This window comes from Callospermophilus lateralis, chromosome 2, assembly GCF_048772815.1.
Source record: "Callospermophilus lateralis isolate mCalLat2 chromosome 2, mCalLat2.hap1, whole genome shotgun sequence".
In the NCBI taxonomy this organism is placed as follows: Eukaryota; Metazoa; Chordata; class Mammalia; order Rodentia; family Sciuridae; genus Callospermophilus; species Callospermophilus lateralis.
In genome coordinates, this window is record NC_135306.1 from 159319156 (window position 1) to 159332705 (window position 13550).

Below are 13550 nucleotides of genomic sequence, written 5' to 3' on the forward strand. Positions count from 1 at the left end.
TCAGTAGCACTGAATTTATTTTCAAGAATTTTTTTTTTTGAGAGAGAGAGAGAGAGAATTTTTATTTATTTTTTTTTAGGTTTTTTTTTTTTTTTCTTCGGCGGACACAACATCTTTGTTTGTATGTGGTGCTAAGGATCAAACCCGGGCCGTATGCATGCCAGGCGAGCGTTCTACCGCTTGAGCCACATCCCCAGCCCCAGTAGCACTGAATTTAAAACCCCAATATAAAATAGTCTCTAAGAATACCTGTGTGTTCATTTGTAAGAACTGTAAAAACACTGGGGGGAGGGGGATGTGTTTGTGGCAGACTATAGCTATTGTCATTGCCCTCATGTTACAACACCCTTATTAAGTAGAAAACAGTATTGAAGTAGTATACAATTTATAATCAAAAGATCCAGATTAAGTTTCTACTCTGCTATTTAGTAGCAGTGGGACTTGCAGCAAGTTACTTCTCTGGATCTGAATTTTTTTATCTGTTACTTGAGAATGATGATCATATTTGCTTTACTCATCTCATGAGTTTATGATAACCAAGTGAGATTTTTCATTTGGTTAATATTTAAGTAACACATGAAAATACTATTTGTAGATACATATAATTGTTGATACTCTACGTGTTATGTTAGAATGCCAGGCCCTTTCATCATTCAAAACTAACTTTTCTTTAATTGGAGATCAAAGTACTTTGGTTTGACAGTATTTTAATCAGAGCTGTAATAGTTGGAAGACCCACAAAAACCAGTCAAGCTAGCTCAAGGAAAAAAGAGATATATTGTAAGGATATATCAGAGCAAATAAGAAGATCAGAATGGGAACTGCTGAACATTTAGTCCGCACAGGCACTAGAATTACAAAGGAATCAGGAATGGAGGCTGATCTCACTTGTTTTTCTTCTCTCTCCCACTTCCCACAAAGGGCTGGTTTCTTCCATGGCATCTCTGCTCCCTTTTCTCTGGAGATACGCTTTCTCTGTCTTCTTATTGAGTTTGCACATGACTCATCATAGCCATGCTTTCTCAGGTTTACCACTCATGACCAACTCAGGATTTCCATTTCTTCCTCCCTTCCTCCCTCTCTCCCTCCCTCTCTCCCTCCCTTCCTTCCTTCCTCCATTTATTTCTTAGGTCAAATTCCTGCAGAGAGAATCTGTACACTTGGCGAGACTTTTTTTTTTTTTTTTTTTTAAACCTAGGCTGGCCTCAAGCATCTGGGCTCAAGTGATCCTCTTACCTCAGTTTCCAGAGTGCTGAGACTATAAAGGCATGTAGCATGGGGCTCAGCCTGAATTTTTAAGCCAGACCACATAGGCATTGATATATCATTGGCCAGCCTATAGATGTACAGTCTTCCAGAATCCGTGGATGTTGTTTTTCCTAAATCATGGGATTGAACCCAGGGCCTCATGCCTGCTAGGCACGTGTTCTTGCATTGAACCAAACCTGTTTAGTATAGGCAATTTAGGTGTGGTTCATATTTTATTTTTGTTTTGTTTTCTGTATTTTTTAAATCTAGCTACATGACCTTGAACCAAGTGAAACTTTATATATATATTTGCAGTGCTGAGGATTGAACCAAGGCCTCATGCCTGCGAGGCACATGTTCTTGCACTGAACCACATCCCCAGTCCAAACCTTGCTTTTCTTAAATATTTTAAGCCCACTTTTTTCCATCTCTTAAAGGTAATAATTATATCAGTGATTATTAGTCAGGGGCAAAGGATTTTTTAAGTTGACACAACAGTTGTACATATTTTGGGGCCAGGCACAGTGATATACACAGCAACTTTGGAGGCTGAGAGAGGAGGATCACAAGTTCAAGGCCAGCCTCAACAACTTAGGGAAATCCTATCTCAAAAAATAAAGAGACCTGGGGATGTAGCTCAGTGCTAGATTCCTCATAGGTTCAATCACCAGTAATCCCTCCCTCCCCCCCAAAAATTGTCATACCTCTTTGGGGGGTATAGTGGGATATTTCCATACAGATAGACAACATGTAGTGATTAGGTCAGGATAATTAATGTATCCATCACCTCAAATATTTATCTAGGATTTTTTTAAAAAGGTGCTAGAGGTGTATCTCAATGATAGAGTGTGTGCTTAATATGCATGAAGTTCTAGGTCCAATCCGTAGCACCAATATTAATATTTTAGTGTTTTGTTTTTTTAATTTGGAGATTTTCCAAAAAGAAAACCCAAAATGACCCATAATATTACCATACATATAGCTGTTGTATATACTTTAAAAAATAAAGTTTTTTACAAGATGAAATGGTATAAATTAGGAAAAATTTGTTGGATACTTGGTTCCCCCCCCCAAAACTAGGGATCATACCCAAAGGGGCTAAAGATGTAGCTCAGTGGTAGAACACCCCTAGATTCAATTCCTAGTACAGCGAAAAAAAAAAAAAAAAAAGAGGTCTGGGATATAACTCAGCGGTACAGTACTTACTTTCCATGCATGAGGCCTTGGGTTCAATTTCCAGTAATAAAGAAAAAAAGAAATCTGAGGTTACTGAGATGGGAGAACACATTACTTTAGAGTCTAAATATCTAGTAATGTAGATTTTTAAAATTTTTGTGAAACTGGGTATCAAATCTAGGGTCTCATCCATTCTAGGCAATATTCTACTGAGCTACCTTCCCAACCCTAAAATAATTTTTATTGATCAGTTCTCACCCCATAAATCAGATTACATGAAACATTAATTTCCTTAAGAATGAGGATAAAAAGCAGCAAGCAATTAAAAATACATTTATGAAAATTTACTTACCAAAACCTTCATATTTATCTAAAAGTAGTGAGGTATGGCAGAATCTCTTATATAAATCAGATATTTTTTTAAATAAAAAGAGAATCAACAGATCTTTGAGGAAAAATCATCAGGATCACATGCTTGTTATGCCTTTTATTTTCAGATTTCTTTTTAAGCCTACAACATCTGTAGTATCACCCAGTGATGATTTTGGCTTCATTATTGTGAATTTTTTACAACATTAAAAAAACCTCTGGAGCTGCTCAGTGGTAGAGCACTCGCCTGGCACATCTGAGGCCCTGGGTTCAATCCTCAGCATCACATTAAAAAATAAATAAATAAAATAAAGGTATTGTGTCCAACTACAACTAAAACAAAAAGCAAAAACAAAAAAACCCCACAAAACTCTGAGTCATTTTTGAACCTTGAGTGACAGCCAGCACAGAAAAGAGTATTGCAACATATCACCATATGACCCACATAGTAGACAGCCATTCTTCAACATTTGTGGTATCATAATTTCTAAAATAGGCAGCAATCTTTAAAAGCCTTTACTAGCATAGGAGTGTTATTTGAATTCTTATGGTATTATATCCAAAAGAAAAGATCTTGTGCTGAATATAAGTACAGAATGTTATATTGATTGTATTATCTCCTATAGGTGACTTAAATGACCTAATGCCTGCACATACCTCCTCCATCTTTCTCTTTCTTCCTTTCTTCTTTCTTCCCTCCCTTCTTTCCTTCTTTCTCCTCTTCCTTTTCTTTCTTACTATTGAACCCAGAAGTGTTCCACCAATGAGCTATACCACATCCCTTTTTTTTTAATATGTATTTTTTAGGTTTTAGGTGGATACAATATCTTTATTTTATATTTATGTGGTGCTGAGGATCAAACCCAGTGCCTCAGGCATGCTAGGGGAATACTTTACCACTGAGTCACAATTCCAGCCTCAGCCCTTTTTATTTTTTGATTTAAGACAGGATTGCCTAAACTGGCTTTGAACTTAGGATCCTTCTGCTTCAGCCTCCCAAGTAGCTGAGATTACACATGTATGCCACTAGGCCCAGCTTTTCTCATTGCTTTTGAAATGCTTCTGAAATTGAAAATGTATTTGACATTTTAGGGCATATGTCCTTAAAAAAAAGCATAGTTAAATAATAGTATGTCAAGAAATACGTGCATACAATGGGGATGGTACTTGGGTTGATTTTCTAGGAGAGAAATAGATCTTTGAAACTAGCAGTGCCTTCAACTGTAGCTCTCCTTTTGACTGTTTCAGAGCCGCTGACTTCAGCAATGGAACAGGAAGAATGTGACTGATTTAGATTGATAGACTCTTGATAAAGTGATAATCTGAATCTGGAACCCACATTATAGCTTTATCTTTTTTTATTGTGAAAATTTCAGCTTTTTTATTTCCATTTGAGTAATTTAAATCATAATTTTTGTTTTATCTAGATTGTCTTACAAGGACATGCAACAAGAGTAACTGCTAAATCTCAACAGAGTGGAGAAAAAGCATTTCAATGTAAATATGATGGATGTGGAAAATTATATACAACAGCTCATCATCTCAAGGTGTATATATAAATGTTTTATTTAGTTATAAGTATACCTAGGACATTAAATACTAATGTGATATGCATATAGCATTCAAATGCTTATCAAAATACTGACACATGCTCGCACTCAGACACACAAAAACCTGTACAGACTGTAGAAACTGTCAGTTCTTTAAGGACCTGGACTGTGTTTTTTCACCTGTATATCCCTGATGTCCTGCATATTACCTGGCACATGTGAGACACTTTGTATATTTCAAAACATTTGGTCAAATATGAAATTTTTGTAATTATATGAGAGATGTGTATGTTCACTCTGCTAACAGTGATTCACCAGAATCCAGCAAAAGTTGATGTTAATTTGTCCTGTATTAAATTTTTGGACGAAGTATTTTATTTTAATTGTAGATGAACACAATAGAAGTACTGTGACTCATTATAACAATATCTAAGACATATTAAATAACTATGTCAGAAAGTGTGCACGTAGCATATTTGGAGTAGTGACCCAAGAGTCCATCTTCATTACTTGTTAGTGTATAACCTTGGCATATAATTGACTTCTTGGTACCTCATTCCCCCAACTATAATTGGATCATAAGAGTACCTCTCTCACAGAGTGGTTATAAGAATTAAGTAAGTTCTGCTGTCACAGCAATAGATACTATTATGTCCCCACCTTACAAAGAGGACTTCAAAGTTTAGAGAAGGAAGTGGTGGAACCTTACTTCAAACTTAGACCCCTCTAATAGCAGCCTTTACACTTTTTACATTGGGTAACATTTCCTTGCACCCTGTCCTAATTCTCTTCATTCATGTTTCATGCAGGTACCTTTAATCACTCTGGAAAAACTCAGACCTCAGATGTTCCTGTTCCTTATTAAAATGAATATTTTAAGCCCATTTTATCCCCTCATCCTAGATGTAGAATACAAATAAAAACTTAAATATGGGCTGGGGCTATAGCTCAGTGGTAGAGTGCTTGCCTTGCATACATGAGGCACTGGATTCAATTCACTGAGGATTCAATCCTCAGCACCACATAAAAATAAATAAAATACAGATATAGTGTCCATCTGCAACCAAAAAAAAAAAAACGTAAGCTGGGCATAGTGGTGCACATCTATAACCCGAGCTACTTGGAATACTGAAGTAGGAAGATTGCAGGTTTGAGGCCAGCGTGGGCAACTGGCAAAACCTCATGGCTCATGCCTGTAATCCCAGCAGCTTGCGAGGCTGAGGCAGGAGGATTGTGAGTTCAAAGCCAGCTTCAGCAGAAGCCAGTTGCTGAGCAACTCAGTGAGACCCTGTCTCTAAATAAAATACAAAAAAGGTCTCTCCGAGGTGTGTGCCACTGCGCCTGGCTTGTTTGCTTGTCTTTGTCTTCTTTTTTAGAGTGCTGGGGATCCAGCCCAGGATCTCACCATGCTAAGCAAGTACTGTACCACTGACCTATATCCCTATCCCTGGGCTATAGTTTTTGTGGAAAAGGTGTTTTATTTCTTTCAAAAGCATACAACAAAATCACTCAGCAATAAGAGGGGAAAATAGGTCTATGTTAAAATCATCTTACTTGAGGAATGTGTGGAAGAAATGGAATCATGCCTGTGTTTTAATAACAGGTCCATGAACGGTCACACACAGGAGACAGGCCTTATCAGTGTGAACATCAAGGCTGTGGGAAAGCTTTTGCAACAGGTAAGAACATAAATTTTCTTTGTTTCTAGGTTCTGATGGAGGTCAAGCAGAGATAAGTGGGCAAAAACTTGACCCTTCATCCTTGTCTTGAGTCCAGAGAACACATGATTGGGTTTTCTTTTCTTTTTTAAATATTTATTTTTTAATTGTAGTCGGACACAATACCTTTATTTATTTATTTTTATGAGGATCGAACCCAGGGCCTCACACGTGCTAGGCAAGCGTTCTACCACTGAGCCACAACCCCATCTCTTCTTGGGTTTTCTTTTTTTTTTGAGAGAGAGAGAGAGGATTTTTTTAATATTTATTTTTTAGTTTTCGGTGGACACAACATCTTTGTTTGTATGTGGTGCTGAGGATCGAACCCGGGCCGTACGCATGCCAGGCGCGCTACCGCTTGAGCCACATCCCCCAGCCCTTATTGGGTTTTCTTAACTCTTAACTGCCTCCTTAGCCTGATTGCTCTATCCCTCTCTGTGTTCTTTTTTTCCTTCACAGACCTGTCTTTGCCTACTTTGGTGCTTCTCACTACATGTTCTACTTTCTTTTAGCAAGAAAAATAAAAGCCAAATTTTAAAAGCTGACTAAAAATTTGACATTAATACAGACCTTAGGGAAGTTCCCACTGAGAACTGGAACTTAACAGTGGGATGGAGTCTACCCAGGGATATATGTGGCAGGGCCAACATGTACCAGTCCTCCTGACATTCATTCTTTGTTCCTTGTCTTTAATCCAATTTAAACTTTTTGGATATGAGTTGTGAACATCATCTAATATAATTGGGACACTTTTTTAAAAATATATTTTTAGTTGTAGATGGACACAATACCTTTATTTTATTTATTTATTTTTATGGGGTGCTGAGTATTCAAACTCAGGGCCTCACATGTGCTAGGCAAGCGCTCTACCACTGAGCCACAGCACCAGCCCAATTGGGAGACTTTTAAAAAATTAAACACACACTTCTAAACAGAGATAAACTACTAAAAATTTTCAGTGTGATAGTCCTGAGCCGTCTAAGAACGTTTTTAATAACATGTTTTATTCTTGGAATTTACTATATTTTTCAGTACTTTAATTTCAATGTGAATGTTTAGAGGAGTATTGTGTAATCAAATTTCTTTTAAATTTTCCTTGAAGGTTATGGATTAAAAAGTCATGTCAGAACTCATACAGGAGAAAAGCCATATCGGTGTTCAGAAGATAATTGTACCAAATCTTTCAAAACATCAGGAGATCTACAGAAACATATTAGAACTCATACAGGTACCATTGTAAATAGTGTCATATCTAGGACAAGAATTCTTCATCTTCAGGGAGGGGATTTGGGGAAGGAGTATCTGGAAAAATTTCAGGGAATCAGTATCAGGGGCTTCTTTTAAATTCCTGAAATTCCATGGAATTTGCTATTTGTGTTTATATATTTCTTACCAGGATAAGGGCTCAAGACTCTCTTAGATTCTTAAAAGGGTCTGTGTTCCAAAAGAGATGAACAATGGCTCTAGAGTACCATCCCTTGCAGCTTGCAGAAATTATCTGAGCAACAAGCTCATTTTCCTAGGATTGCATGTCTAGTTAGTAGCCTGAGAACAAAACCTAAGGCACTTGATTCTGCCTGAGTGTAGTATCGCTTCTCCTTAGTAAGCTGCTGCTGAAGAAAATATCTGAGCCCCTAATAGCCCCACAGAAAGAAAAACATGTAGCCACTTGCAGCAGTGTATGCCTGTAATCCCAAGGACTTGGAGACTGAAGCAAGAGGATCACAAGTTCAACTCAGGGAGGCTGTCTTCAAAATAAAAAATAAAAAGGGCTGGGGATATATCTCACAGATAGGGTGCTCCTGGGTTCAATCCCTAATACCCCTCTCCTCACCCCCTCCCCAAAAAAAGACTTGTTACTTGTGATCATCTCTTCTCCTCTTTAAATGTCTTTATCTTCTTTTTCTTTTTTAAACTGCTTGTTTCCTTTTTTTTTTTTTAGAGAGAGAGAATTTTTTTAATATTTATTTTTTTTAGTTTTCGGTGGACACAACATCTTTATTTTATTTTTATGTCGTGCTAAGGATCGAACCCAGCACCCTGCGCATGCCAGGCGAGTGCGTTACCGCTTGAGCCACATCCCCAGCCCTCTTACCTTCTTTTTCTAAGTGATACTTTATTCTTATCTCCCCTCACTCCCCTCTCTACCCTATGCTTGACTGCTTGTGGAATTGATACTATAAGGGTGATTATTTGTTTTTAGTTTTTTTGTTTTGGTATCAGGGATTGAACCCAGAGGCTCTTAACCACTAATCACATCCCCACCCCTTAGCTCTCACTAAGTTGCTTAGGGCCTCACTAAGTTGCTGAGACTGACTTTGAACTTAAGCTTCTCTTGTCTCTGCATCCCTAGCCACTGGAGCTGGGATTCTAGGTGTGTGCCTCTATGCCTGGCTTAAGTATTTGTTTTGGATCAGAGCTGAACAAAATTCAGAAACTGTTGATAAAAGATGCTATTTTAAGCTATTGACTAAGTAATAAAGCATAAAGTAATTTAGAGATTTTTAGTATAGTTGTTTTAAACATGGTGTCATAACTTTGTCCCCAAATGTTGCAATTTTTGCACTTCCAAATACTCTGATATAGTTTAACAGATTTCCAGGGAGGATTCTTCTAGCAACTAAGGTTAATCTTTAGTACAAACATGATCCTAAATTTGCTTTACTTTGTAATGCTTAGGAATGGTTGTAGGTATCTGCTTCCATCTCATTCCTGCACTTATTTTTATTCATTATATCAAAGGCAAGTGTTTCCAAGATGCTATAAATTTTGTTTGGATTTGCAATATAAAGCCAATTTGTTGTATAAAAGCTATATACAACCATGACATTGAGCAAAAACGTCAGGATTATGATTGGATTTTTTTTTTTTTTTTTTGGTACCAGGGATTGAACCCAGGGATATTTAACCATTTAGCCACATTCCTGGGCCTTTTTTTTTTTTTAACTTTTGAGACAGGGCCTCACTTAGTTGCTGAGGCTGACTTTGGGATCCTTCTGTGTCAGCCTCCCAAGATTATGAGATTATAGGCGAGCATCACTGTGCCTGTCAGAATTGTGATTCTTTAATTCATCCATCAAAACATACAGTTTTGGTCTTTTTTTTTTTTTTAAGAGAGAGAGAGAGAGAATTTTTTAATATTTATTTATTTATTTTTTAATTTTCGGTGGACACAACATCTATATTTTATTTTTAAGTGGTGCCGAGGATCGAACCCAGCACCCTGTGCATGCCAGGCGAGCGTGCTACCGCTTGAGCCACATCCCCAGCCCCTGACACTGGTCTTTATGTTTTGTTATTTCTTTATTTTTCATGGTGCCAAAAGTTAAACCCAAGGCCTTTTGCATGTTAGACAAGCTCTACCATTGAGCAATAGTACCAGCCCCCATACACCACTTTTATCATGACATTTTCATGATTTACAATGTTATAATGGCATAACATTTTTTTTTTTAAGAGAGAGAGAGTTTTTTTTGTTTTTTGTTTTTTTTTAGTATTTATTTTTCAGTTTTTGGTGGACACAACATCTTTGTTTGTATGTGGTGCTGAGGATTGAACCTGGGCCTCACGCATGCCAGGCAAGCGTGCTACCACTTGAGCCACATCCCCAGCCCATGGCATAATATTTTAACATGGTACAATGTTGGGTTGAATAAGGGGCTTAGGAACTTAGGTGATTTCAGTCAAAAACAAATTAGGTGCTACAGAATAGTAATACATATAGTACAACGAAAATTGTCCTAGAAAATTGATGCTTTTCATACCATGTCACAAGTGGGAAGACTTTAGAGGTCTTCTAGACTTGGAGGAGATGGGACTTGCCCAATATGAATTCTGTTCTCCTTTGGTGAACATATGGTGAAAAATTCACTTGAAGAAAAGAGAAAGATTCCGTTCCTTTTTTAATGATTTCAAACTTGAGGGCAGAAGTCTTTTGGAATGGTCTGTACCAACAGGGAAACCATAATTTTATTTGACCCAAAGAAAAATAACAGACTTTCTCTCTCTCTCTCTCTCTCTCTCTCTCTCTCTCTCTCTCCATATATATATATATGAAATACTTGTGTCTGTCTATAAAGATTTTTTTTTCCTGCTCCAGAAGTTGTTTGCTTGAGTTCATTATAGAAAAGGGCAAAAGCTCTTCAATTTCTATAATTCATTATAGAAATTGAAAGCAAAAGCTATCTCCTGCTTGACTGTTCAAAGGACTTTTGAGTTTCAAGGTTGTATAAAGCAAATAGGAAAGAAGGAATATAATTGGCAGAGTTTTCATTCATAAGTTTGGACTATGAGAATAGTAATGTATTTAGCAAGTGTTTTGACAAACATGCTAAGCACTAGATTTTAAAAGATTAAAATTATTTTTTCTGCCAGATATCGTAGCATAAATAAAGCAGGAAACAAACTTTTAAGTGATTCTGGGGTTGTTCTAACTTAATCCTTATTCTTGACCCTATTTTTCTCTTATATATTTTTTTTCTGCCATTTCTTTCTGTGTTTTTCTCAGCTCAATTTTTAATATGCACATCTGAATGATTCCATCTTGGGGAGACATGTAATCACTGATGAGTTTTGAATACCATTCAGTTTTTCTAAGGCAAATTTGTTAGGAGTGGAAAATACTATTTCCAGGGGAAAAGAGAAAGCCTAAAAGGGAAACTTAATAGAAGACTCAAGTCTTGAGCCTGATCCCAGGCAAAATTGAAGATAAGACATTTCAATTTTCTATCTATTTTTGTACCATTTAATTTATTCTCCTTTGTATTTTCAGGAGAAAGGCCCTTTAAGTGTCCCTTCGAAGGCTGCGGTCGGTCCTTTACAACATCAAATATCAGAAAAGTGCATATTAGGACACATACAGGAGAAAGACCTTATTATTGCACAGAACCAGGATGTGGGAGGGCATTTGCCAGCGCAACCAATTATAAAAATCATGTGAGGATACACACAGGTAATGATCTCTGATCTCTTGGTCCTTTATCTTTGAAGGCTTAGTTTAATTCTTGCCCCTTCCAGAAACAATACCTAGCTAATCTCTTCTTTTCTTCCTACCAGTTGGCATGGAGGAAAGAAGTTAAACACCTTTAAAATTTTTCAACTTAATCATTCTTTTGTATGTTCATTTCTTCAACAATTATTGACATCTATCATGAGTTTTTCTACCAGACACCATAGATTTAGAGACAGATAAGACATTATCAAATACAGTCTAGTTGGGGAGAGATTAGTGGTCATGAACTTGCTGAAGAATGTCTGTAACATGAACAAGATGCTTGGGAGCAGAGGCAGAAACAGTCATTTCTTGTAGGAACGGAAGAAATGTTTCAGAAAGACTTTACTGGGGAATTTGACTTTTAGACTGAATCCTGATGTAAAAGGTAGACAGAAGATTATTCTTTGCAGGGGAAGTGTAATGAATATAGGCACAAAGGTATGAAAAAACATAATATTGGGTGGTTCCATATAATTAGAGCATAGATTACATGTAAAAGATTTGTACGCAGTGAAGTTGGAGGAGTAATCAGGGGACTTTTGTATTATGCTATCATGGTAAGGGTGTTTCTTAAATTAAACATTGTGGAGCTTGTGGGGTAGAAAAGGAGGAATGATCTATGGATACATTTTCCACTTTTTTGGCAATACTGGGATTGAAACCAGGGTTGGTGCTCTACATCCCCAGCTGCGCCGCCCCCCCCCCCCCTTTTTTTAAAATAAGACAAGGGTCTTACCAGGTTGCCCAGGCTGTCCTTGAATTTGTGATTCTACTGCCTTAGCCTCTCAGGTCACTGGGATTATAGGTGTATACCACCATGCTTGGCTTCTCATTTTTTAATACACAGCTATATTAAGATAAAATTCACATACTAGACATTTATCCATTTATTTTTAAAGAGAGAGAGGGATAAAGAGAGAATTTTTTTAATATTTATTTTTTAGTTTTCGGTGGACACAATATCTTTATTTTATTTGTATGTGATGCTGAGGATCGAACCCAGCGCCCCTTGAGCCACATCCCCAGCCCCATTTATCCATTTAAAGCATAATGATTCTCCAGACGTGGTAGTGCATGCTTGTAACCCTAGCCACTCAGGAGGCTGAAGCAGGAGGATTGCAAATTCAAGGCCAGCCTCAGGAATTTAACAAAGCCCTAAGCAACTTAGCAAGATCCTGTCTCAAAATAAAACATAAAAAAATGCTGGGGCCAGGTGCAGTAGCGCACACCTGTAATCCCAGCGCTTGGGAAGCTGAGGCAGGAGGATGGTGGGTTCCAAGCCAGCCTCAGCAACATCGAGGTGCTAAGCAATTCAGTGAGACTCTGCCTGGAAATAAAATACAAAATAGGGCTGGGGATGTGGCTCAGTGGTTGAGTGCCCCTGAGTTCAATCCCTGGTACCCGAAAAAAAAGGACTGGGAATGTAGCTTGGTGATAAAGCACCCCTTGGATTTAATCCTCAATCCAAAAAAAAAAAAAAAAAAAAAGGGAGTGGAATTATTGGGACACTTTAAAAAAGTCTTTTAACTTTTTGTTTTTTTTTTCCTCATCAATGAGTTTTTCCCTTCTTCTTCTTCTTTTTTTTTTTTTTTAGTTTTCGGCAGACACAACATCTTTGTTTGTATGTGGTACTGAGGATCGAACCTGAGCCTCACACATGCCAGGCGAGCGCGCTACCGCTTGACCCACATCTCCAGCCCCATCTTTTAACTTTTAAAAAAAATTTTTTTCTAGTTGTAGATGGATACAGTATCTTTATTTCATTTTATATATATATTTATTTTTATGTGGTGCTTAGGATCAAACCCAGGGCCTCACATGGGAGAGGCAGCACTTTACCACTGAGCTACAACCCCAGCCCTGTTTTTTAACTTTTGAGGAACGGCCAAACTGTTTTCTGAAGTAGCTGTGCCATTTTACAATCTCACCTGCAATGTATGATGCTTCCATTTGGTCCACACCATAGGCAGATAATTGTTTTTTTTTTTTTATTATAACTTTCCTAGTGAGTGTGATATCTTTTGATTTGCATTTTCCTGATGACTAATAATGTTAAGTATCTTTTTATGTGCTTATTGGCCTTTCATATATCTTCTTTGGAGAATTATCTTTTCACATCCTTTGCCCTTTTTTAACTGGGTTGTTTTTTCACTATTGGGTTGTAAGAATTATTTATTATTCTGGATACAAGTCCTTTGTCAGACAGATTTGCAATATTTTCCCTTCTATGGGTTGTCTTTTCAATTTTTTCTTAAAATGCAGTCTATCATGAAGTTTGATTATCAGATGATCCATGTGAAGCCATGTAGCCAGCCAAAAGGAACTCTAAAGCTCAAGCAAAAAAAAAAAAAAATTGATGGGGGTGTACCAGGAATTGACCCCAGAGGTGCTTTACCACTGAGCTACATCCCCAGTCCCTAGCTCTATTTATTTATTTATTTATCTATATATTTATTTATTTATTTATTTTGGATAGCATCTCACTAAATTGTTGAG

At 37.2% G+C, this 13550-nt stretch overlaps 1 protein-coding gene across 9 annotated transcripts in view; it reads left to right on the forward strand.

The window, feature by feature from the left end:
- Znf143 (zinc finger protein 143) overlaps window positions 1-13550 on the forward strand; it is a 62662-nt gene that overhangs the window by 21121 nt on the left and 27991 nt on the right. For 8 of the 9 annotated variants that reach the window (XM_076846858.1, XM_076846862.1, XM_076846855.1 and 5 more), the window contains 4 exons: window positions 4221-4340; window positions 5947-6022; window positions 7164-7289; window positions 10833-11012. In XM_076846858.1, the coding sequence (XP_076702973.1) occupies window positions 4221-4340; window positions 5947-6022; window positions 7164-7289; window positions 10833-11012 (502 nt within the window). The remainder of the gene's footprint in view (window positions 1-4220; window positions 4341-5946; window positions 6023-7163; window positions 7290-10832; window positions 11013-13550) is intronic. The other variant, XM_076846863.1, reaches the window with a different exon arrangement.